At 44.1% G+C, this 26,811-nt stretch overlaps 1 protein-coding gene across 1 annotated transcript in view; it reads right to left on the reverse strand.

Annotated features, from left to right (window-relative positions):
• BRINP1 (BMP/retinoic acid inducible neural specific 1) overlaps window positions 1–26,811 on the reverse strand; it is a 203,860-nt gene that overhangs the window by 50,046 nt on the left and 127,003 nt on the right. The window contains exons 4-5 of the mRNA XM_055427959.2: window positions 18,695–18,864; window positions 16,015–16,120 (exon numbers count right to left, since the gene is read on the reverse strand). Coding sequence (XP_055283934.2) covers window positions 16,015–16,120; window positions 18,695–18,864 — 276 coding nt within the window. The remainder of the gene's footprint in view (window positions 1–16,014; window positions 16,121–18,694; window positions 18,865–26,811) is intronic.

Raw genomic sequence — 26,811 nt, forward strand, 5'->3', positions numbered from 1 at the left:
AGATGGTAAGGAGTCTGCCCACAAAGCAAGAGACCCGGGTTTGATCCTGGGGTTGGGAAGATCCCCTGGAGAAGGGAATGGTAACCCACTGCAGTATTCTTGCCTGGAGAATTCCACGGACAGAGGAGCCTGGCAGGCTACAGTTCATGGGGTCTCAAAGAGTCGCACACAACTGAGCGACTTTCACATTCACCCTCTAAACTCAGATAGGTTCCCGTGGCATGTTTTAGCTAATGAAATGTATAAGTGATATGTGCGACTTCCAAAATGAAGCTACGAGAACCAACATAAGGGCCCCTCAGTTTGTCTTGGCCCATCACCACCACAACAGCCGTGTTCCATCTAGAGGCCGCCACGGCTATCCATACAGAGGTCTTCATTCTGTGAGGCAGAATCACACCTGACTTGTGACCACGGTGCAGAATCAATAAGAAATGAATACTCACATTTGCCAACCACTGGGATTCAGGGATTGTTTGTTAGCACAACATAACCTAGCATATACTGACAGATATAGGAACTCGTAAACTGGGGCCAGGAGCTTATTTTCACAAACTAAGTTTATTGGAATGCAACCACACAGACCGAAGTACCATTCACTGCTGCTTTCACATCAGAAGGGAGGAGTAGAGTAAGTTGCATTAGAGACTGTGTGTGACCCACAGCGCCTGAAACACTTATCATCTGGCTCTTTAGAGAAGACGTCTGCCAGCCCCTGCACTAGTTGATCATTATGATTTTTTGAACCTTGATTTTCTATGAGTCTATTCTGTACTGGTCTTATTTCAGTTATTAAGCAAAGATGGATTAGGCATATATTATGTGTCGGGCCCTCTTTTAGGTGCTGGAGAAAAGGTTAGAAGCAAAATGTGTGCTCTCTCAGAACCTACCTTTCAGCGGGAGAGGCAGTCAGAGGAGGAACTTAAACTGACAAAAGGGACCGGGGGCAGGGAGGCCCCTGAATGACAATTTTAACTTGGAAAAAGAGGATACGGTCTAAATATGAAATCATCAATGATAAGGAGGCCAACATACCTTTTTTTCCTCCAACATACTTTTAAAATTCAGTTTCATAAATTGCAACATGAAGCTACCCTTGAAACTGAAGAAGAGGTTGAGTCAATTTAAATCTAAGCTTCTTCACAGAATTCATGATGAAACCCAAACTATACCTCGCAGACTCTGTCACCTGATCCCTGGATCAGCTGATGTCCACAGATTCTTTTATCCCCTATCTCTTTTTTGCGACATCCTGCACCACCACCACCTCTGCTCCCAGAATGCAAGTTCTATCTATTCAAATTTTGGCTCCAGCTCTTATTACCAGTGTGACCTTGGGAAGTTAAGATAAAGACGCTTAACTTCTCTGATTCTCAGTTTTGTCATTAAAGTTCATGTGTAGGTTTGGTGTAAAAGTTAAATGAATCATTTTATACCTTGATTGTTGTGGTATCTTGATTGCATGATTGGATATGTTTGTCATATTCACAGAACTGTTCACCTCAAAATGGTGAATTTTTCTGGATGTAAATTTTATCTCAATGAAATGGAAAACAAAATCAATTGTGTAACCCATGTGAAGCTCACAGCATTAATGTGAGTGAGTGAGTGACAGTCGCTCAGTCGAGTCCGACTCTTTGTGACCCCATGGACTGTACAGCCCATAGAATTCTCCAGGCCAGAATCCTGGAGTGGGTAGCCTTTCCCTTCCTCAGGGGATCTTCCCAACCCAGGGGTCGAGCCCAGGTCTCCCGCGTTGCAGGCGGGTTCTTTACCAGCTGAGCCCCAGGAAAGCCCCAAGGTGTTAATACGTGACAGTTATTTCAAGTGATGTTACTTTCTGTCCTTACCCTGCTTTCTATTGCTTTTCCTGGAAGCCTCTGGCAATCTGAGGTGCTCCTCTGTAGACAACCGAAAGCACCTGGCACGCATCTCAGATTCTAACAGAACAAGCCTCGCATCGTATCTTGTACGTTTATGTTCATCTTCCTCCCGGTCTGTGAGCTCCTCCTTAAATGCAAGTTCCTCATTCATCTCTCACCTTCTTGTCACCTGGCACATGAGCGGGCACCCAGGAAAGAATTTTGATCAAAGGTGAATTTACAGAAAATGTGCTCAAGAGAGGACTGTGGGTCTCTGTTCCGGGCATGGTACACCTCGCCTCTCTAGAGCTCTTCCTCGTGAGCAAGACCTGTGCTATCTCTCCCGACACCTGAAGTTATCCTAACTACAGCTCAACACTGTTAAGAAACATCTGAGTGAAAAAAATGCACAAATCAACAACAACAACAACAAAATAACCTTCTAAGACAACAATGATGCTGAAAGACTTGGCCACTAAACTCAGCACATAGTTTGTTTGGGACCCATTGCTACAAATTACGATTCTTGAGAGCTACGACTGGCTTCTATGTCTTTGCATTCTTTCCACCAAACACAAACCTAGACCACAGTTCAGTTCAGTTCAGTTCAGCTCAGTCATGTCCGACTCTCCGCGACCCCATGAACCACAGCACACCAGGCCCCCTGTCCATCACCAACTCCCGGAGTTCACTCAAACTCATGTCCACAGAGTCGGTGATGCCATCCAGCCATCTCATTCTCAGTTGTCCCCTTCTCCTCCCTCCCCACACAGTACGTGTGCAAAAATAAAGCTGCTCAATTCTGCCACGCTTAGAAAAGCCCTTTCACTCACCACTTTATTGAGGCAGACGATGTGCTAGATGCTGCTGCTGCTGCTGCTGCTAAGTCACTTCAGTCGTGTCTGACTCTGCGTGACCACATAGATGGAAGCCCACTAGGCTTCCCCGTCCCTGGGATTCTCCAGGCAAGAACACTGGAGTGGGTTGCCATTTCCTTCTCCAATGTGTGAAAGTGAAAAGTGAAAGTGAAGTCGCTCAGTCGTGTCCGACCCTTAGCGACCCCACGGACTGCAGCCTACCAGGCTCCTCCATCCATGGGATTTTCTAGGCAAGAGTACTGGAGTGGCTTGCCATTGCCTTCTCCAGTGCTAGATGCTAGAGATACAGAAAACTAATAAGACAGTTTTGACCTCAAGGGGCCCCAGTTGGGTAGGAGAACAAAATTCTTAAATGTAGAATTAAAATAAAATATACACACATTTCAGCAGAAGGAATAAAGAAAAGCCTTCTCCATTTGTAAGAGCAGAGGAAAGTTATTTTGGGCAGGATCTAAGCCGAATGATATTATATTAATAGTCCAGCATTTGCCAAGTTGTATGACCCAGAATCATAGATCTGCACGTGTAACCAAGATCAAATACATTCAGGAAACTCTGTGTATTTAATCCAGCTCTTGAGACCCATAATACACATCTGCCCAGTTAAGGCACTGGGAAGTCACACAGTAAGGAAGTGTGGCTTACGTTGCTTAAGCCAGTGTTTCAGTACTATTGAGCTTTGGTTAAATTTCTGTTTCATAACAAATAGCCCCCAAATCCCAGTGGTTTACAACCACAAAAGGGTTATTTCTTGCTCATGTGTCATGTTGGCTGGGCTTTGGCTCTGTGTCAGCTGTCTTCTTCGGATCGAAGCTGAAGGAGTAGCCTCTCTCAGGTATATATATGCCCTTCTCAGAGGGAAAGGGCAAAAGCCAAACCAGGCAGTGTCTCCTAAAATGAAGCGTGCATTATATTCCACTGGCCAAAGCAAGTCGTATGGTCAAGTCCAATGTCAACTAAGGTGTAAACATCTCCTACAGGACAACACTGCCTGTCACATGGCAACTCACTAGTGTGTGTAATCCCCTCAGGGGAACAGGACAGTGGAGTCAGGCAATCCACCACAAAATAAACTTGTTTTTGTACCAAGGCTTATTTTTTAAAAATTTAGTTGCTGTATGATCCAGCAATTTCACTCTTAAGGTATATATTCAAAAGAATTGTGCACAGGTATTCAAATAAAAACTTGAACATGTTGTTCACAGCAGCAATATTGATAGAAAGGCAGAGACACCCTAAATATCCATCAAACTATGAATGGATAAACAAAATGTGGATATGGATATCCACACAGTAGAATACTAACTCAGTCATACAATGACGTGTTGTTACATGCCACAAGATGGATAAGCCTTGAAAACATTTCGCTACATGAACGATGCCAGACACACACACACACACACCCATTATATGATTCCAGTCATATGAAATGTTCAGAGCAGGCAAATCCATAGAGGGAGAAATGTGATTAGTAGTTGCCAGGAACTGGAGGGAGTGAAGAACAGACATGACTGTTTAATGGATACAGAATTTCCACATGGGATGGTGAGAAAGTTCTGGAACTAGTAAGGGATGGTAGTTGTACAACACTGTGAATAGGCTTAATGCGACTGAACTGTGCAGTTTAAAATGCCTACAACATTAAACTTTGTTATGTATATTTCATCACAATTTAAAAAACTAAGATTCAAAGCAAATTGATTTGATAGTTCACATAAATTTAAATCAGTAAATATATATTGAGCATACACTAAGTAAGTAAAAACTGAATAATGAGCAAATTTAAAAGGGATATGGATTCTACTTTCAGGGATCTTAACTGCAATTTAGTAGCAAATATGAATAATTGTGCACACAACAAAAGGTAGAATGTACCCAGAATACAGTGAAATGCATTGAAAGTACTATATTTGCAGTGCCAAAGGAGAGCTTCATTCTGCCTAAGATAAATTCTGACAGGTAAGAACAAAGGATGAAAATTAAAAATGAACAGCTCCCTTGTTTAAAGAGAGTCAATATATTAATTTCCATGGGTAATTTCAGTTTTGGCCATCCTGATGCCTGATTTCTGTACAATCAATGAGATCAACAAGGAATTGAGTGGGACATGGTGGTTAAAGTAGATCAAACAGTCTCATTGATCACTGATCAGTCCAGGATTTCTGTGCTGCACACTTGGCCACAAATTTATTGAAAGGCAGAGCCTCACATGACCACACACCAAAAGATGAACACTCTAATAGCCCTTCCCTCAACACAGCTTGCAGAAGGGAATGACAACCACTCCAGTATTCTTCCTGGAGAATTCCATGGGCGGAGGAGTCTGGCGGCCTACAGTCCCCAGGGTCGTAAAGAGTCAGACACGACTAAGCGACTAACACACACACACACACAGAATACGGCTAATACTCCATCAGCATATCCAGCTCTTTCTACACAGATCTGAGTATTGAGTCACCACTTTATTCCAGGTTTCCCCTGGTCAGAGGCAGCCCTTTTTATTGTCATCTACACCTGGAATGTTGCAAGGCTTTCACAATCGTCTGTTCTAAAGGTATTTTGATCTTTTATGGCTCCGGATTCTTTTGAGAGTATGAGAATAGTTATGGAAATGGCACGCCTACGCACATCCACAAGTTGGCAAGTAATTTTAGGAAAATCACAGACTTTCAAAAGTCAACGGCAGAACCTATCAGCACATAGAAAGGGCTACAGAACTACCGGCTCCAATAGAAACCCTGATTATGATACACGTTTCAGGCTGAGACACGACGCAGTACACACTTAAAGAGCACGGGCACTGGGCAGACACGGGCTCGCATTCCTGCGCTGCTGACCACAGACAGTTAATTAACTTCTGTGAGCCTCAATTCGCAAAACTGGAAAATGGATTGTGTTGAGGTTTCCATGATAGACCGATATAAAGGAAAGAACTCTATACCTGGCATGTGAGAATTATCCAGGAAATCATCTATTACATTATATCAACCCCCTTTGTTTTAGGTCAGATGCTTTCCATATATGTGTTAAGTGTTAAGTCACTCAGTCATATCCCAACTCTTTGTGAACCCCATGGACTGCAGCCTGCCAGGTTCCTCTGTCCATGGAATTCTCCAGGTAATATTACTGGAGTGGGTTGCCCTTTCCTTCTCCAGGGGATCTTCTCAACCCAAAGATCAAACTCGAGTCTCCCACATTGTAGGCAGATTTTTTACCATCTGAACTTTCTATATATTTTCCAAATAAATGCAGGATCATGACTCTGAGATAGGGGTATTTTCATTCCTATTTTGTGTAGATTCAGTTCAGTTCAGTCGTGTCCTATGCTTTGCAGTCCCATGGACTGCAGCACACCAGGCTTCCCTGTCTATCACCAACTCCCGCAGCTTGCTCAAACTCCTGTTCATCGCGTCGGTGATGCCATCCCACCATCTCATCCTCTGTTGTTCCCTTCTCCTCCTGCCTTCAGTCTTTCCCAGCATCAGAATCTTTTCCAGTGAGTCAGTTCTTCGCATCAGGTGGCCAAAGTATTGGAGCTTCAGCATCAGTCTGACTAATTTTGCAGATTAGAAGACTAGAAGAAGCTCAGAGACTTAATTAACTAGTTCAAGGACTTATCTCTATCACATTTGCTCTTGGATCCTCCCATTCTGGGCTTCTCTGGTGGCTCAGTGGTAAAGGATCCACCTGCCAATGCAGGAGACACAGGATAGATCCCTGGGTTGGGAAGATCCCTAGAGAAGGAAATGGCAACCCACTCCAGTATTCTTACTGGGAAAGTCCCACGGACTGAGGAGCCTGATGGGTTCCAGTTCATGGGGTCACAAAGAGTTGGACATGACTGAGCAACTGTGCATGCATGCCTCCCTATTCTACTTGTGTTCGGATTCAGTCTTTAATTGGTATCTTCAATCTACTTCCAAAGAAGAACTCCACTTTTTCTCACAAGGCAGAGAACACAGTGCTCCTTGGCTCATAAAGGAAAACCAATATTTGGACTCAAGCAGTTGGGTGGAAGTCAGCAATCCCATTTGTCATGAAGGCTCTGCTCTTTTGTTCAACAGGCTTTTACAGACAGAGCCGCAGGAAGGCGGAAATTCGGATCCCCATCAGTGCCTCCTAGACCCCGGCTAATCAACAAGAAGGCCCTTAGTCACGAGCCATTGCCTGCGACCCCAGGCTAATTCTTAATGAGGATTCAGCCCAAAGCTGCTGACTAGAGCCGGCGCTGGTAGCAATCACTCGGCGTTCCCAAGGCCACCGGGGGCAATGGGGCTTCAGGAAAGAAAGACGGAATCACCTTCCCTCCGCTCTTCCTGTACCACTGCAGCTGCGCAGGGATCTAGTCCCTTTCTCCCCACAGGGAGAGTGTGCTGTGCTGCCTCAAAGCTCCCTGAGAAAAGCTATTTTGGTACCCAGGCAGCCGGGAGCCAGAAGCTGGGGGGTGGGGGCCTTGGGAAAGTGACTTTACCTCGGGAGGCCTCGGTTTCTTCATCTGTGTAATGGGGAGCATGATCCCCAGCTCTCAGTTGGTGGGAGAGATAAATCGGCTCATGGATGTAAGCACGATGCTGGAGAAGCATCAAAATAATGTAACAGCTCAAAATAATGTTGATTTTGAACAGCTGCACACGCTCTGTCCCTCTCTTTCTCCTACTTGATGCAAGATGCTTTGAAAATCATCTCTGCTCCGTTTACGATGCCTGCTCCCCTCCCTCTCCTCCTAGCCTCAGCCTCTGCATCACTGCCCCTGCTCCTCTCCCCCCTCTCCCCTCCCCCTCCCCGCCTGCATCCCCCACCTGCCCTAGCCTCCCTTTCCTCTCACTCCCGTTTCCCTTCCTCTTTCTCTCTTTCCCCCAGCCTTCTGGTCTTCCGCCTTCTCTGGTCACTGTCACACCAAATCCGACACCAACTTCTAATTCAGCAAATAGACATTATATGAGTCCCAATGGCCACAGCACTATATTTAATATATTGAAAGACAAAGTTGGCAAAATCCCTTCCTTAAAGAAACCTATGATTAAATTTAATGAGAAAGGTAAAACCTAAACAAAATGAACATGTTTCAAGATGAAGTTAAAAAAATAAATGCCATATAAAGGGTCTTAAAAGAGGCTTCTCGGAAGAGGTGGCATTTGGGAGAGCAAAGGGGCGTGGCTCTCACCTGAAAGGTAGAACATCCAATGCGGCAGAAAAGGCACATGCCTCTGAAGAGTGCTCTCCGTGCAGGAAGAGGAGCTTTCCGGGGAGAAGTGGAAGTCCAGGAACTGGAGAAATGATGTACAAAGGTGCAAAGGAATAAAAACAACGGCAAAAAAGACGCCTAAAGTAAAAGGTAAGAAATCCCACAGGCCTGGAGTGAGGAGTACAACAAAGCCAAGAAAGCAGGCGCAAGTCCGACTCCCTCCAGTCTGGCACCAGGTCCGCACCTTACACCCAGCTCAGAGCCTGGGAAGCGTTTTAAGCAAAGAAGTAACAGTATCTGATTTGGTGCTAGGAAGAGCACACTGGCTGCTTAGACGGGGATGGATCAGCAGAAGCGATCAGAATCAAGAAAACTGGCTTGACCATCATTGCAATGATCCAGGGAAGGGAGAAATGGTGATGGGAGGAGGTGAGCCAAGAGAAGGTAAAGACGGAAGGATCTGATGAGAGGGTGGACATTTGTGTTGGGCACGGAAAGACGGACTGAACTCAGTGAGCGAGAGAAGGGCCGTCATTTAGGGCATGAACAGGTTCCGAGGGCATCAGTGGCAGGCGACAGAGACTGCTCTGGAAGGAGCTGCATTTTCACGAAGAAACAGAGGAAAAAAGAAAGGGAAAGGAGGAGAAGGAGGAAGAGGGGGAGAAAAAAGGAGGAGGCGGAAGGGAAATAATTTAAGATCAGTAAGTGAAACGAGCCACTGGAACATAAACACCAGAAGGAGGCTCTCAAAACACAGGACAGTCTGGGGGCCTCTCTGGAGGGCAGAGCATAGATGCCTGGAGTCGTCACCTTTCACCCCACGGCCCCTCACTGCCTCGCCTCCCACCTTCTCAAGATCTCGACTGTACTACGGTCCATTTTTGTCTTTCAGAAACAGAGAGTGGGCTAGTGACCTCTCTTTTTTTTTCACTGAGAAAAATACTATGTCATTGAATCTAAGATGCCAAATACTATAAAATATACCACTGCTTGGCATCCACTAAGAAAAAAATACTCTGCCAATTAAACTATGACACACCATCAGTTATAAGAAACATTCTAATTTCAGAGATATTAAAATCTGAACTGTGGTGTTGGAGAAGACTCTTGAGAGTCCCTTGGACTGCAAGGAGATCCAACGGCTCAATCCTAAAGGAAATCAGTCCCGCATATTCATTGGAAGGACTGATGCTGAAGCTGAAACTCCAATACTTTGGCCATCTGATGCGAATAACTGATTCACTGGAAAAGATGCAGGGGAAGATTGAAGGCAGGAGGAGAAAGGGATGACAGAGGATGAGATGGTTGGATGGCATTACTGACTCAATGGACATGAGTTTCAGCAAGCTCCAGGAGTTGATGATGGACAGCAAAGACTGGTGTGCTGCAGTCCATGGCGTCGCACAGAGTCAGACACGACTGAGTGGATGAACTGAACTGAAGTGAAAATCTGAAAAATCTTCTAACAGGTCAGTGAAAAGTGATCAGGAGTAAAGTTTGAGAAACTGGCCCTGTTACCACAACTGTGAACTGGCACCACCTTTGGGTCCACATGTCCTTTTTCCCTTTACCCTGTATGGACTTGCAGGAGGTCTTATCTAAGGTAAATAATTCCAGTCATATACAAGATCCTATTCACTCTTCCCTGCTCAACCGTGACCTCAGTGGAGCAAAATCCCTCTTGCTCACAGAATCAACGTTTCCCTCTCTGAACATAACTCCGCAACAACATATCAGAGTTTTTGTTGCTTCTATATTAAAAAAGAAGAAAAACTCAGGGACCCACGTCACCTTCTGCGACTGCACCATTTACTGTGAGATCCCTCTGGAGTGTTTGCTAAACCCCTGCCCTCACTTCCTCTCTCTTATTTTCTCTGGAAGTCACTCTGCTCGGGCTTCCACTTCCAGAACTCTGTTGAAGCCTGGTCACCCATGACTTCCACGTTGCTAACCCCGCTACTCCCTTCTCATCTTCCGCTTCCCCATCCCATCAGCAGCAGCTGACACAGCTGACACGACCTCGCCGCCCGATTTCCAGGAAACCACACTCTCCTCCCGTCACTGCCTCCACTCTGCCCCTCAGCCAGTCCTCAGCTTCCTTTCCTTGCTCCTCATTATGGTGCCCTTTTCCCAGCTCATAAATATTAAATTCCCCGTGGCTCAGTCACTGGGCCCCTTCGCTTCTCTATCTATGCCCTCCCTCAAGGCGATCTTATCCAATCTCACATCATTAGATATCATCCCTGTGCCAATTTACATTGCTGTCCTCGCCCCTGACGTTCAAACATCCACTCAACACAGGCATAACAGACTTCTCAAACCTCGGTTCAAACCCGACTCCTCACGGCCCACCAAGACAGACCCCTTCCACGGTATTCACCATAGCAGTAAGGGGACCCGATCACGGCAGCTGCTCAGGCAAACTCTGGGAGCATCCTGTGTTTCTCTCTTTCTCTCACAAGGTTTTCTCAGGCCACTGCCAAACGGTGTCAGCTCCAGTTGAATTAAAAGCGTCTCCGTAATTCAGTACTGCTCACAGCCTCACAGTCACTACCAGTGGCCAGGCTGCTATTTTTCTCTCACCTTAATGAATACGATGGCCTTCTAGCCGGGTCCCTCGTATGTGATCCTGCCCTGTACAAGTCTTTTCTACAGAACAGTCATAGTAATTCATGTAAAATGGAAGTCAGGTCCAGTTGGTCCACGGCCCATATTTGCAATGGCTTCTCATTTCATTCAGAGTAAAATCTAAAGCCTGTTCCATGGTCTACAAATTTCTAGATGACCTATTCCCTCACTATCTCTCTGACTGTAAAGAAAATATATTTCTCTGTTTACTTGTTTAGTGTCTGCTCCCCCAACACTCACACACTCAGTGCAAACTCCAAAATGACTGAGAGTTAAATTATTCAGGGCTCTATATCCTGTTCTTAAAACAATGCCTGATGTATAGCTGACATTTGATAAATATTACTGAGTAAGTGCACGTGTGAATGAATACACTTCTGAATTATCCCTAGATTTCAGCAAAGTATTTTTTCCGCATCCCTTTCCACGTCAGTGAGCTATGGAGGCAGAGGTCTGCTCTCTGTACATCCATCTCACCAGATGGATACTCAATTCAATTACACGACAATGTCGGTGAAACACTCAATGGGCTTCTTGGAGAGAGAAGGATAAAAATGAGAAGCTATCGTTATGCCATTAGCATTATTACAAGTAGCTCGGTGGCTGCTGCTTTGACTACTAATAGCCTCTGTTCATTTTCATGATACTTTCTTTCTCATTTCGAGTTTCCCTCTCCGAACTTCCTTTTATTTTTTTCTTAATTTTTCTATTTCTCTCCCCCTTTGCTCTGTTTTGTGAACCTTTCATGAAACACCACAAAATGAAGGTCATTCTAGTGCCATTCGTATCATCCGCCATCTACCCTAATAAACCTGCAGAATCTGCTCCCAACCCTCACGCAGAGGCATCAGGAGGGGACCAGAGGAATACCGAGCCACCCATGTTAAGTGGGAGAAACTCTAAAGTCAGGCTGTTGGGGTTAAAATTCCGGCTCAGTTGCTTATTAAGAAACCTCTCTTTAGTCCCAGTTTCCTCACCTATAAACTGGGAATGTTATTTATCCAAGCCTCCCTTATAAATGCTATGAGCATTAAAAATGTAATAAATCCCATTATATAAAACAAATACAAGTTAAATAAAAAGAAACACATAAATGTAAGTATAGTGAAAATAAACTAACACAGCTCCTGGCACACAAGGACATGCTTCATAAGCAGCGTCTGTTATTTCTGGTTATTCAACCCGCAAGTCCATGCAGCTTCCCTTTAGGCTGGGCTGGACCACCTCCTGCTCTTTTATGTCTCCGTTTTATTCACGTTTTCTTTTTGCAAAGGATGTCAAAATAGAGCATATTATTAAGTAAAAAGCTTAATAGCTGCATATTTTATACACAGAAATGCATACATATAAGTCCTGTGTGTACAGCTGTACCAATTTTCACAAAGTAAACACATCCACAGTGGCCATCATGGTCAAAACCTTACCAAGACCTCCAGAAGCCTCTCTCTTCTGTCTCCAGTCACTCCCCTGCTCCTCCTCTGCAAAGGAGTCCTGAAACGGTGCACGTGTCTGACTTGTTTCTGACCGGTGGAAAGAGCAAAACCATAACAGCATCTCCTCTTTCCCGTCTGGCTTCTTTAACTCAGTGTTTCTTTTTTAAAATATTTATTTATTCGGGTCTTACTTGTGGCACCTGGGATCTTTTGTTGTGGAGCATGGCTTCTCTCTAGTTGTGGAACTAGGGCTTAGTTGGTCTGCGACACGTAGGATTTTAGTTCCCCGACCAGGGACTGAATCTGAGTTGCCTGCAGACTCTTAACCACTAGACCACCAAGGAAGTCTCTCTTTTATCCAATATTACATTCATGAGATTCTTCGATACTGCTGCATAAAACGGTAGTTTAGGGACCCCTCCAGTGGTGCAGTGCTTAAGAAGCCGTCTTCCAACGCATGGGACATGGGTTCAATTCCTGGTGGGGGAGCTAAGGTCTCCGATGTCGCGGGGCAACTAAGCTGGGCCCGTGTTCCACCTCTAGAGAAAGCCCGAACGCCGCAGTGAAGACCCAGAGCAGCTAAAAACCAAACACAAATGGTGGTTTATTTTTTCCCATTTCTGTACTGTAGCCCGTCATGTGACTGTATGACAAATTATCCATTTTCTTGTTGATGGGGATTTGGGGGCTATTTCCGTTTAGGAGACTCTTTTGAACAAAACTTGTGAACATTCATGATTTTTGGTGAACATATGTAATAATTCTCTTGGGCATATTCCTAGGAGTTGTAACTGTTGGGTCATGGGGTTTGTAACTGTTGGGTCATGCATGGGGTCAAGGCATATTGAGTTCTTAATGGAAGCTGCCAAGAAGAGCTTTCCAAAGTAATTTGGAAAATTTATTCTTCTGGAAGCAATGTGTGTACACACCCACTGTTCCATGTCATCACTCCTAGATATTGTCAGTTTTTTCCAACTGAGCCAGACTGAAGCTGTGTTATGACACTGAACTGTTTTAATCTACATTTTCTGAGGACAAGTAAAGTTATTCACTTTTTCAAATACCTGTTGGCCATTTTGATATTCTTGTTTGTGAAGTGCCTGTTCATGCCTTTTCATCCCTCTTCTTGTCTTCCTGGATTGTCTGCCTTTTACTTACAGGTTTCAGAGGTTGTTCACACATTTTGTGTGCTTCCTTGGTAGCTCAGTTGGTAAAGCAGTCCGCCTACAAGGCAGGAGGACCAGGTTCGATCCTGGGTGCGCACATTTTACACATCAGTTCTGGGTCAGATACACTTATCATTGATACTGCCTTCTACTCTGTAACTTGAATTTTCATTCTAGGAATGGCATCTTCTGATGAACAGAAATTAATTTTAATGGAGTCCAACTTATCAACCTTTTCTTTCACTTGTTGCTTTCTGTATGCTACTGAATAAATATCAGCCTACCTCTAAATCAAGAGATACTTTTCTGTCTTACAGTAAGAAGCTTCTCTGTTCTACCTACCCTCCACCAGGAGAGTATTTTTCTCCTTTCTCCGACTCCTCTACCTAGACAGAACGAATCACCTCTTTATTTTCCCGAATCTCCATAATAATGTGCATTACTTTTACTATCTCTATTATATTATGGACTATCTTGAATCACATGTATTTTCCTGTCCATCAGCTCTCTTATCCTCTCACTCCAATCACTCAAATATCTAAATCTTTCATGTTCTTTTCACGAAATCCTGGTCATGATGCCTTCTAAGTAACTCCAAAATTGGTCTATTTCACTCCATCCCAACTGCTACCTCCTAAATTTGTGACATTTCGTCTTGAACACTGCAGCAGTCCTTAACTAACTGGTCACCAACCTCTAATCTACTCTTTTTAATTAACTGACCACACAGTAGCCAGATCGATCTTCCAAAACATTAATCTCTTCCTGCTATTTTGTTTTTTAAAACCCTTTCATGGTTCCTACTACTCTCAAATTAATGCTCACCTCATTTAAGTGCTTAGTGGCTGAACAACAAATAATGTAGCCAATGGCAGATCTGGGTTTTGGAGGACCAAGGCTTATACTACAGGCACCCACTGAGGAAAGGAATTAAAAATCACATGTGAGTGTGAATATTGAGAATGAGAAAAGTTAGGGACTTAGAAGGCCAGAGAGCCCTGGATCTTAAGTTTCCTTAGCTTCAAAGTAAATCAGTCTCTAAATGTCCCTAAGATCTTAATAACTTCCTAGCAATATCCTGCTTGTCCCGTCTGAATTTACTGCGGATATAACTCTCAGGTCTCTCTACCTCCTTCGTGCACAGCAGGGTGATCAGGCACAGACCGGAGCCACACTTCCTGGATTCAGATCCTGCTCTCACTCCACAAGCTCACAGTAGACATCTCGGGGACTAACGCTGGAAATCTGGGCACCCCCAAGGTTGGTCTGTCTTGCTTACTCATTTCTTATCAGGCATGACCAAGCCCATCTGTCGACTCTTTTCTCTAATAACGCAGGATAGGATTATTCTTCATGTATTTGAGGTTTTGTTTTCTTGGCTTTAGTTTTAACACTAGACCAATCTCTTGACCCGAATTTCCCTGATGGTTTTTCATTCACTGCTCCCAAGTGACACTGCCAAGCTCACCCCGTACCGCTTTCCAACCATCTTCTATAACAGGAGCGTGAATCAAAGAGTTGCCAAGGAACCAGAATATAAAAGTCATATTAGGCTCTGCTTAGCGCAATCTGCCAATCTCAACCCAACCTTCCTCCCACTGACATTCAGAATCACCTTTATCATATACCTTTCTAGAAGGTCACATTCTTAGCTCGCTCAAAGTATATGCCATTTTTTTCTGACTATAAAGTTAATACATGATCATTGTAGAAAAGTTAGAAAAGGAATTGGAAGCCTAAAATAAATCACCTCCAACCTAATCATCCAGAAGTAACCTCTTAACATCTCGGCATAATTTCTTGCAATGTTATTTTTCCTTATCCTTTTACATTAAGTTCATACCATTCCTTCAATCAAAATCATCCATTTTTAATTAACATCATACCAAATCATTTTCACATATCTTGAAAATTCTTTACAAACATTTTAGCACCTGCCTAATATTATGTGGTATAGATGTGACATAATTCATTTAGTCTCCTCATGTAGAAAATTGAGATCTTTACATTGTTTTTTCCTTTGCTATTATAAATTATGCTTTTTAAAGCATCACTATTTGTACTTAAAAAGTCTTATCATTTCCCCCCTACAATCGCCCCTTCTCTTCATGATGAATTAATCAGGATAACATGACTGTTTTAAAACATGTTTCCTTCAAGGTCTTGAGTATATACGGACCTTACATATAATAGATAATAAACAAATACAAATATACACTTCAACAAACTAATCCTTAGACTTATTGCAATTTCACTAGCAATGCCTAAGAGTGTTTGCCTTGCTCTGTTCTAGCCAGCACTGAATGTTCTCATTTGCAAACTCTGCTAAAAGCACACACCTACACAAACACATATATATGTATGAATGTACTGAAGACCACAGATGATTAACAAAGAAGGAGAAAGATTGCACGGAACCCCAGATTCTATAAAGTGCCCTATAGTTCTTTGAATTCAAATAACATCTGCCAAAATACATTGAGAATCAAACATAATAATGTGGGAAATTCAGATGCTGTGATATGAAACTTTAATATATATTAGATCTGGAACATCTATAAATAACACTGTTTAGACATTTTCATCAAAATAATCAGATAAAGCTCACATTTCCATACTTTATCTCTGAAAACTAATTAATAACCATGAATTTAATGTCCCATATATGTTAAAATTTTAAAAAAGACATCATATCATAACTGTCTTGATCTCCATATTTTTAGCTTGCATTGGTTTCTCTCTGCCTTTCATCTTCTTCTTCCTTCTCCCTCCCTTCTGGCCTCCTGGTACCGTCCCCTCCCTGCTCCCGCAGCCTGCTCCCTTCTCCCCTCTCAGCTCCCATCACCCCCACTGACATCCTACCTTGAAGGTGAAGTTTGCTCTCCGTGCTCTGCAGAAGGACGGAACTCACAGAGTCCAGATTGTCGTAGCTGTTACAGCCCAGGGGTCCAGTGCGCGTCTCTGTGACCTGAGCGGACAGCGAGGGCGACAGGTGTGAGACAGGTGCCCTGGGCTGGGACAGGTCCTGCAGAGTCGGCCCCTAGCAGCGAAGCAGCAGCAGGGAGAGTCTGACTGCGCCTGCGGCCACTCCCCAAGCCTGTGCCGAGGACCAGGGCTGACTGGTGCCAAGCGGGCAGGCTAGCAGGGCAATCTAGCACAGATGGGAGCCAGAATGCCCAGGTTCTATCCTTGGTTCTCATGTCACCAAGCCACTGTATTATATGAACTAATAACAAGTGGAAACAGCACAGAGTATTTTGAAACCATGGGCTCTGGAAATAGGAGGGTCAGTGTTAAAGCCTGAAGCTAATGGATCCTTCCCACAAAGGTGGTGAGACTAAACCTGATGGGCGGAAGTACCTGACACACGGCATATGTTCGATAATAACATCTCGTTACCAAGAGCCTTATAAACGGCAATGTGCGTTATCGATGAGGACGTATGCATTGTCATTAGGCAAGAACAATAAAATCATTCCCACTTTCACAGAAACATTAGCAAAGAGCACGATCAGCTCCACTGCAGAATGAACGCCCATGTCCCCTGGCGGTGTGTTTCTAAACCACTCTGAGAATAACTGAGGTGGCGGGCAACAGGGCGAACAGCTATTCTAAAAGATAACCTTGAAATATGAATGGTTTAGTATGTAAAGTGGCTTCTTCATCTCTTCGGTCTTTATTTTCCATTATTTCACACAATTGTTGGTGGGCTTGTTTTGGGGTTTGCATCCTGCTGCTAAGACATAGTGCTGACTGCTATAGACAAGGAGGATTCTAGCAATTCCAGCCCCACCTCTGTCCAGCAGTAGAGCTTTGGGTCAGTAACTCCCCTTTATAAGCCTCAATTTCCCTATTTCTACAATATCCACCCTAACAGTAAAGGGAGCATGTTTTTGAAGCGTTCAGCACTTAGGAAACAGTACATAAATGGAAGGTTATTAAGCTTTGCTTTTAAAAAGTAATTTATTCTTTTTTGTGTATAGAATAATAGCATGGTTATTGTTGAAAGACATTCAAAACTACCAATTCATCTTGCTTTAAAGATACTCGGGAAGAGGAAAACAACTGGCAGAGCTTCCCCACCTGGGTCGGCTGCGCGTCTTAGACAAAGCTAGCAGGGAGACCCATTCCAACCAGCTGGGTCTTGAAGTAGCCTCAAGAAATAGCTAGAAAATCCTGAGTCCCAGATTGAATGTCGAGGGTGGAGCTGTTGCAAGAATGGTTTCTTGAGTGGCCTCTGTCTAATTTCTCTGAGAAACTCCTTCTAAAGAGGCAGACTGAACTTCCAGGATGCACAAGAGAGGATTATCTCCCGACAGAGCTTCAATATCTCAATTCTGAGTCCCATCCTGGGGGGAGGGAACCATTTGGCGATAATGAAAACCAGGCCTTTGCTTTGTTACTCCGACTCTGACGGCTTCATAAAGCTCCAGCTCTCTGTGCCGAGTTCCCCAACAACATAATCCCCCCGATATAGGTGATTCTTCTCGGATAAGCTGGCTCTTTGTTTGTCGATGATTTATTTCTTCCCCTCCTCAGCAAGGCTCTCCCGCCCACATTTCTTCTCTTCCCTGGGTCAATTTCTGACTCATCTGCCTGACTCCTGCCAACGCTCCCCTGCAACCCCCCAATCCTGCACACGCACACTATCCTGAGAGGCACCTTTTAATGTCTTGACAGAAGACTAACAACAACAGCAACCTAAAACTAAGTGCATTTTATTCAGAAGAAACCAGACTGAAGAATAAGAAGTAAAAATGCAGGTATAATCTGGTTTAAGACAGCCTGAGATGCAAAGAAGCCTTCACTGAAACCCTCCAAAGAACTAATCCCTTCTATCACAAATGCCCTCCTTCATTCTCTTTATAAAGGTAATCTTTGAATTTCTTATATTGAAAGTGGAGTATTTAAGTACCTATGCTCTAAGGCAGTGAGCTGAACTTTTACAGCTGCTCTTTCCAATACGGCTATTTAAATTTAAATAAATTAAAAAAAAAAACCTTACAAATATAGTTTGTAAGTAGCCACATGTCATGAGCTCCCTGTCTTGGCCAGCACACATTCAGAGCTTTTCCATCATCTTGGAAGGGTCTACTGGACAGCACTGGGTAGATGAGCATGGGTCAGCATGTGACAGGCTGGCTGTTTTCATAAATAAACCAATTACTGGCCTAGGCATAATCTGACTTCTGTGAACTCTGTGACCTTGTGAAAATGAATTACCAGTGTAGTCTCAGTTTCTTCACCTACAAAGGAAGCCTGGAAATCATTTACATCGAACTTGAAGAGCGAAAGAGAGTACTATGGATAACTGCACCCCATGAGCACAGCCAGGGCCGCCCCAGGAAATCAGTACTTGTGGTCTTAATGACAATGCTCAGGGTATTACAGGGCATTGGACAACCTCGGTCAGAGTGGCTGGTCAGGGGCACTGTTAGCTCCATAGGAAGTAAGGAAGCTAGGAATTTCATCTGCCCATCGATTCTCAGACCACTTCAGTGCAGTGCTATTGTCTGAAGAACCTGCCACCCTCAAGCCATACCTTGATTGCTCCAGTTGATATCTGGATCTCATGGAGCCTCCTCATGGTGCCATCACGGTCAACAAAGTAGGATGATGCAAGCTGGTGCAGAGCTTCAACACTTTGAGTGGCATTCCCTGACTTTCTGTCCAGGCGACTTTTGTCCATGTACATGGTCAAGGCCTCCTCCCCTGCACGGAAAAGGAGAGAAGCTCAGGCAGGCTGTTGAACTCTGTGAGGGGTAGAGAGGCTTCAGGGCTGTGAAGCAGAGAAGAGCTTCGGACCTCTAATTTTGCCCAGATCTCCTTCTGCCTCTGAAAATCAAGAGCACAGTGAAAGCAAGACAGTCCAGAGGCAGCGGAGAGCACAACGCTTCAACAGAAGGAGAATCACGGAAACGAACTTAGATGATCCCCTCCCGCTCCTTTCTCCTCCTCTGTTCGCTTCTTACCACCGAGCTCCGAGCTCCCTCGCTTCTCCCCTTGCTCCTCCCTCCTTGATCCCTCCTTCCCTTCCTCTCTTTCTCCGGCTACCCCTTCCCAGAGAGACGGATGGACAGAGAGAGCCAGAGACAGGGAAAGAGAGAGAGGGCACAGTCTAGACACAGATACAGGTAAACAGATAGGAATATGTGTCTGTGGAGAGAGGGAACACTGAACGGTCAGTCCTGTGAAATCAGATACTGCCTATATTATCGCTGTTGTTGTTTAACTGCTAAGTCGTGTCTGACTCTTTTGCAACCTCATAGACTGCAGCCTGCCAGGCTCCTCTGTCCACAAGATTCTCCAGGAGAGAATACTGAAGTGGGTTGCCATTTCCCTCTCCAGGGGATCTTCCTGACTCAGGGATCGAACCTCGGTCTCCTACATTGCAGGTGGACTTTTTACCACTAAGCCACTGGGGAAGCCCACTGTCTATATCAGTCACTGCTTTAGGAGACTGGGGTCGATCCCTGGGTCGGAAAGATCCCCCAAAGGAGGAAATGGCTACCCACTCCAGTATTCTTGCCTAGAGAATTCCATAGACAGAGGGTTCACAAAGAGATGGACACAACTGAGGGACTGAGCATGCATGTAACACAATCCTTTGTCCAAAGTCTAGTGCTTGGCATATATTAATAGTAAACAGTTAAGCCATCCACTTTTTTTATTTATTCAGTAAATATTTCTTAAGTTACATTTTGGAGGAGAGGGGAGATGACAAGAACGTTAGGCACAGGGTAGAAAAGATAGAGATGGAAAACCGCACCTCATTTACTCCATGAAATTTTCCTTAGAAATAAATGCATATGTTAATAACAGTACGAATTTATGGTGGATTTTATTTTGGATAATTCATCAGAACTTCAGAAGGGAAGCTCCACCTAAACAGATCTGATTCTTGCACCTCTGGTTTCACTCTCAACTGACCGGGAACTTGGGGACATTCCTTCAATTCTCTGTTTCTCAGTTTATTCATGAATAAGATTAGAAGAAGAATAGCACCTATTCCATGGAGTAATTAAGAAGAATAAATTAATTAATATATACAAAGCCCTTACATTAGTACCTGTTTGTTGTAGCAACCAAAAATCATTTGGAATAGTAGCAGAACCTTTGATTCTAGAGCTAGGCTGCCTGGACTTGAACTAGCTACAGGAGTCAGGTACCTACTCCCTCTGCACTGCAGGATTTTCATGTGTAATATTGGAAATACTAACTGTGTTTACCTCCGAGCTTGTCACAGGGTTAAATCTGTTAATGACGTAAAGCGCCTTAGCTCTGCCTGGCACAGAATACGCTCTGCCATTGTTCGATACCGCAAATTACCAATCATATAAGACTTATTCTTACTTTTAGTCAGCCCAAACAATAGGGTCGCCAGAGAACAAACGTTACGAATAACGTTCTGAGGATAAAAAGCTGATATCTAAGATAATTGAAATTTCTTTAGAATGCTGATGATTTTTTTAGTTAAAGGAAGGAAAAAAAATACTTTTGGAAGACCAATGGTTATCCTAGGATGCAGACAGGGTCCTGACACAAAGGTTAATCCCTCTGGCTTGGCCCCACCATGACTGCTTTTAGCACGTTGCTTCCTTGTGGTCCAGAGTGCTCCTGTGGCGCCTCCAGCCTGTCTCTCAGCCAAACCATGCCTTCTGCCTCATGCTTCATTCTTGCCAACTTTCCTCCCGGGCTTTCCTCAGACTCCATTTTGATTTATTTACTTATTTTCTGCTTGGGATGCCATTCTTTCCTCCCTCTACACGTCTGGCTACTGAAGTCCTGTCCAGCTTTTTGAGCCCAATTCCAGTGTTGCCTTCACTTACCGCCCTGTGTCCGTGGCCTGATGTCTCCTGTTCATGCTTCAGAACCTGCTCGGTTATCACCTTCCTGGTGGGGCTTTCCCAGCCACACCCTTCCCCGCAAGACAGCTGTCACCACCTCGCTTTACCGCTCTCCAGGGCGCCCACTCTGTTTAGCTAGCATATATGCACTGTATCCCGTGTGTTCCGAGCACTCCAGCAGGCAATGGTGACAGTGAGTAAGACAGAGCCCTGATTCTTAGAGTCACCCAGTGAACATGTGTGCTGTCCAGTATAGGAGCCACTGGCCAAATGTGGATGGTGAGCATCTGAAATCCAGTTTTTCCAAACTGAGAACTACACAGTGGAACCCCAAGAACTGGACAGTGTCAAAAAAAAAAGCAAACTAAAATATCTCATTAATAACAAAGGCTGGAAAGGGTGTGGAGATAATGGAACCTTCCTCCACTGTTGGTGGGAATATAAACTAGTGCAGCCGTTATGGAGGCTGCTTAAAAAGCTCCTTAAAAAAAAAATATGATCCAGCAATCCCACTCCTGGGCACATATCCAGAGAAATCTCTAATTTGGAAAGATTCATGCACCCCATGTTCATAGCAGCACTATTCACAACAGCCAAAGCATGGACACAACTCAACACTCATCAACAGATGCTTGATTTATGAAGATGTGTTACAATAGTGCCATGGAATATCACTCAGTCATAAAAAAGAACGAAACGCTGCCACTTACAGCAACATGGATGGACCTAGAGATGATTATACTAAGTGAAGTAAGGCAGAGAAAGACAAATATCACATGATATCACTTATATGCAGGTTCTAAAAAATGATACAAATCAACTTATTTACAAAACAGATTCACAGACTCAGAAAACAAACTTATGGTTACCAAAGGGAAGAGGGTAGAATGGATAAATTAGGAGTATGCAATTAACAGGTGCAAATCACTATACATAAAAGATAAGCAACAAGGATTTACTATATAACGCAGGGAACAATATTCAGTATCTTGTAATAACTTATAATGAAAAAGAATCTGAAAAAAATATACAAAATTGAATCACCCTGCTGTACATCTAAAAGTAACACAATATTGTAAATCGACTATACTTCAATTACAAAATAAAAACAGAATAACAGGAAAAAAAGAAATAAAAATATCAATAATAGTTTTTCATTACTTGTTGAATAATATTCTGGATATATTATGTGAGATAAAATATATGGTTAAATTGATTCTCCCCTTTTTCTTTTCACTTTTAAAAATGTGGTTGGAAAGTTGTAAATGGCATACGTGACTCACACTAGTGGCTCATGTCATATTTCGATCGGACGACACTGGTCTAGGGAGACAGACACACACAGGAGTCACTTCAATCCATACGCCAGATGAAGAGTGAAGGTGCCAATGTGTGGGGTGGAATGCAGCCTGGAAGAGGCGTGCCTGCATCCATGTCGGTGTTGTGGGACCCAAGCCACTGATGATCTGATCTCTCCCAGCTGCATCTGCTGTCACTCTAGCTATGCTTGGTCCGACACAAATGTATCCTTTTTCCTCTCATGGTTGGGGCTCTGATTTTCTCCTGGCTGACTTCTACTCATCGCTCAAGTGGCACCAAACACAACATCACTTCTGGGAAGCCTTCCGTGAGTCTCCAACTGTTTACTTAGGCTGAAGTAAGAACACTGACCACACGCTTCCGTGCGTGGCCTCCTTTTATTTCTGCAGTGTGTTACCTGATACATTTCCTGGTGATTGCTTGTTGAGCAACCTGTCTCTTTTACTAGAGAAGAAGCTCTGTGAAGTCAGTGAGGATGTAAGAGCCTTTCATCACTTCGTTGTCGTTGCCTAGCATAATCTGGGCATATATTATATGCTTAACAAATGATCAGCATTTTATGTATGGATGAAGGGATAAATACGGAAGTGGTCCACCTCTACAGTATTTGTTGAATGACACATCTGCCTTAACTACTAGACTGAAATCCTCCAGTGAGAAGATTCATCATCATTAAAATTAATCTCTGGGTTCCACATGCCTAGATTTAAGCTGAGTTCAGGATAAGAAACTCACATCTGCACCTTCCCATGAAGCCTTTGCCAGTTATACAAGAGAACATGACCGTCCATCCTTTGGATCTGCAGCAACCTGAACAGACTTGGCTTAAAGATGACTTCATACTCAACAATTAGATGTTGAGTTCCAGAGGGTGAGTAGTGGCCTGAGGCAAGAAGGGCTCTATCTGGTTCTTCTCTGTAATGTTCCCAATGCTTCTCCCAGGTCAAATGAAGAGCCAAAGTTCAGTTACCATTTGATGGGTAGACGGACGGAGGGATGGGAGACAGATGATTAAATGGATAGATGAACAGACAGATGAGTGGAGAAGTAAATGATTAAATAAGTGAATATAAGCTAGGAGTTAGAGCCAGGAGGCAGAGGAAATAAATATTACAAGTGTCAGCTCAGGCTCTCTGAGGGGCCCGTGAAAGAGAAGGGGAAATAGCCCAGGTCCCTCAGGACTGAGAACTGGAAGAAGCAACCCTTAGATCAAGAGGGGTTAATGGGCTTCTTGCTGCATTATTAAGATTTAATTTCTTGTTTATTAAGAGAACATTCTGTTTAGAGTTGCTTTCCCATTTGGGCATTCCTGCAAATTGCCTCTTCACCCCTCACAGACCTTTCCTCAGGCTTTCTGTCCTCTGGGGGCTTTGTCTCACTCTCTGCAGCACTTCTCTCGGGCGGGGGGAACAAAGCGGGACTCGCAGAGGTTGGGCGATGACAGGGGAAATCCATCATCTACCTTCTGAGCCACCAGGGGACACTGTTCCCAGAAAAGGGAAGGGCATGTCTGGACTTCAGGTCTCTGGGGTATCCCTCAGCCTCTCCTTCTGAAAAGCCTTTCCTCAGCCTTTCCCCAGCGACTTAGTTCACAGCCTTCCTCTTAGCCAAGGGGAGCTCTCCCAAAATACAGGGTGGGTAATGAGTATATACACACACACCCATTTACACAAGCACAAAATCATAGGCTCTCACACATCAACAGACATTCCTGCAATATGCATACATTCTCACACATGTGAAAGGTCACAGACACACATGTATGTATACACTGCAACCATAATCACGGGTTCAAGGCATATTCATGTGTGCACTGCACATGTATGTATGTCCATATACAGATAACTTTCACCAAAGTATTAGCAGGCATCTGTGCAAGCGGACGTGCACTCCCCTGATGCTTTAGCTATATACGTCACAAAGACATCCAGCCTGCAAGGTTTTCCCTTTGGTCTAAAATGTAATCTTCAGAGAAGCCAAGGGGAAAGACCATCCCTCTATTAATTGTGTCATTCCAGACCCCAATTTTTTCACTTCGTCACTGTCCAGAAAAGGCACTCACACCAAGTATTTTATGAGTTGAACAGACGTCGCCCCAAAAGTGAGGATCCCAGAGAAACGTCTTAGATGTCTGCGCTCCCGCCCACTGCACCTCCTCCTTCTCACTCCCTCTCCTTCCTGTCTCTAAATGCATCTGCTTGTCCTGTAAGTGACAGTTTAAGGATCATCTTTTGTTGTTTGAGCATGCCCTCAGGAACTCACCTGACACCTCAAACAGCTCATCAAAGCAGTTCTTCTAAATGAATATGGTGTTCTCCTTAGGAAAAATTATAGTGAATACAATTCTCTGCACTTCCTTATATTTATATGGAAAAATGGAGAGCCAGACAAGAAAGTGAATTTCTCTGCGTCTGCCGTTCATCTAGTGAGTGGGAGGAAGGGCTGCGGCCCTGAGTCCCCAGTGTGAGTCTCACTAAACAATAACACTCTGTGCTCAGTCCTGTCTGACTCTCCGTGACCCCGTGGACCGAGCCCACCAGGCTCCTCTGTCTGTGTAACTCTCCCAGCAAGAATGCTGAAGTGGGTGGCTGTGCCCTCCTGGTTGGATCTTTCCAACCCAGGGATGGAACCCACACCTCCTGCGTCTCCTGAGTTGGCAGGGGGGTTCTTTACTGTTAAGTCACCGGGGGAGCCCCCAAACAATAACAATAATGATCGCAAGAATAACAATGGCAATGATTTGTTAGGTGTCAAACATCGAAATAAGCACTTTCAATGCATCATTTTCTATAATCTTCAAAGTATGCATGAATACTAGTATTATTTCTATTTACGCAAGAGGAAACCAAGGCTGAGAGTATCGAGTAAACTGTCAAGGTGACACAAAACTTGTGAGAAACAGGCAATCAAACGCCGTAATTCGCCATTCTGGACCTTACGACCTGCAGCTCCCTTCTCTGCCATCACATGGGAACGCTCTTAAGAAAGACTTTTCCTTGAATGAATGAATGAAGTGATGCGAGAAGGACCTCACACGGCTGCTGATGCCGTGTCCATCAACAGGAAATCCTCCCGCTTCCCCGCTCCCCGCTCCTCCAGCTGAGGATGGAGGAAGCATGTACGGCTTGCTGTCCAACACTGGAACTCAATCCAGTGCTCTGCATATTTTAAAATGTTGTGCTGTAAAAACAGGAGAGGAACAAGGCTCTGTGAATAATTCACCACCTCGCCTTGGAGAAATTAAAAATATATTTCACTGCAAAAGGAAAGTCGTCGTTATTTGGGACTTCCGGGGACTTGGACAGAACACGGTTCCTAACGGAAGAACTGCATTGATCCTAGTAACTGTTTTTTTTTTTTTTCAAGTGAAATGGGAGGTGGGGGAAGTTTAAAGAAAAGGGTACATGTTAATGCCACACTCAGCGTAGATGTGATTTCATCTTCATTTTATGATAGAGCAGAATTTATATGACATGATTAAACATTCATCAGTTAGCCAATGGGTGCTGGCTGATTGATTGTTGGATTGGGTGGGTTGGCAGGTCAGTGAGCTGGTTAAAGAGATGACAGATGTTGGGTCAAAAAATAATGCAAGCTTTGTGGACAGAAAACCCTAAGTTAAAATTTTAATTTTGTTACCAATCTTAGCTATACCTCTTGAAAGCCTCAGCTCCCCTATATATAAAATGGAGATAATACAATCTAACTTCTCATTTTTGCAGACTAAAGAGGGCATATAATGCCTACTAATGGATGTGAGAGTTGGACTGTGAAGAAAGTTGATCGCCGAAGAATTGATGCTTTTGAACTGTGGTGTTGGAGAAGACTCTTGAGAGTCCCTTATACTGCAAGGAGATCCAACCAGTCCATTCTAAAGGAGATCAATCCTGGGTGTTCATTGGAGGGACTGATGCTAAAGCTGAAACTGCAATACTTTGGCCACCTCATGCGACGAGTTGACTCACTGGAAAAGACTCTGATGCTGGGAAAGGTTGGGGGCGGGAGGAGAAGGGGACGACGGAGAATGAGATGGCTGGATGGCATCACCGACTCTGTGGACATGAGTTTGAGTGAACTCCGGGAGTTGGTGATGGACAGGGAGGCCTGGCGTGCTGTGATTCATGGGGTCGCGGAGAGTCGGACACGACTGAGCGACTGATCTGATCTGATCTGATCTGATGAGCAAATATTCAATAAGGTGTGGCAAATATGACTAACTGGGGCTTCCCTGGTCTGCAATATAGGAGATGCGAGTTTGATCACCTGGAGAAGATCCCCTGGGGAAGGAGATGGTAACCCACTCCAGTATTCTTGCCTGGAGAATCCCATGCCCAGAGAAGCCTGGTGGGCTACAGTTCCATGGGGTCGCAAGAAGTCTGACACAACTGAAGCAACTAAGTAACAACAACAACGCTAATAGCCAAGTAGTGAATCCGAAAGAATAAATTGGCCCAATCAACCTCTCACCCACGTCTCCCACATCATTCCATTT

Source organism: Moschus berezovskii, chromosome 7 (assembly GCF_049115385.1).
Source record: "Moschus berezovskii isolate FMDL1 chromosome 7, NW_MosBer_1.0, whole genome shotgun sequence".
Lineage (NCBI taxonomy): Eukaryota > Metazoa > Chordata > Mammalia > Artiodactyla > Moschidae > Moschus > Moschus berezovskii.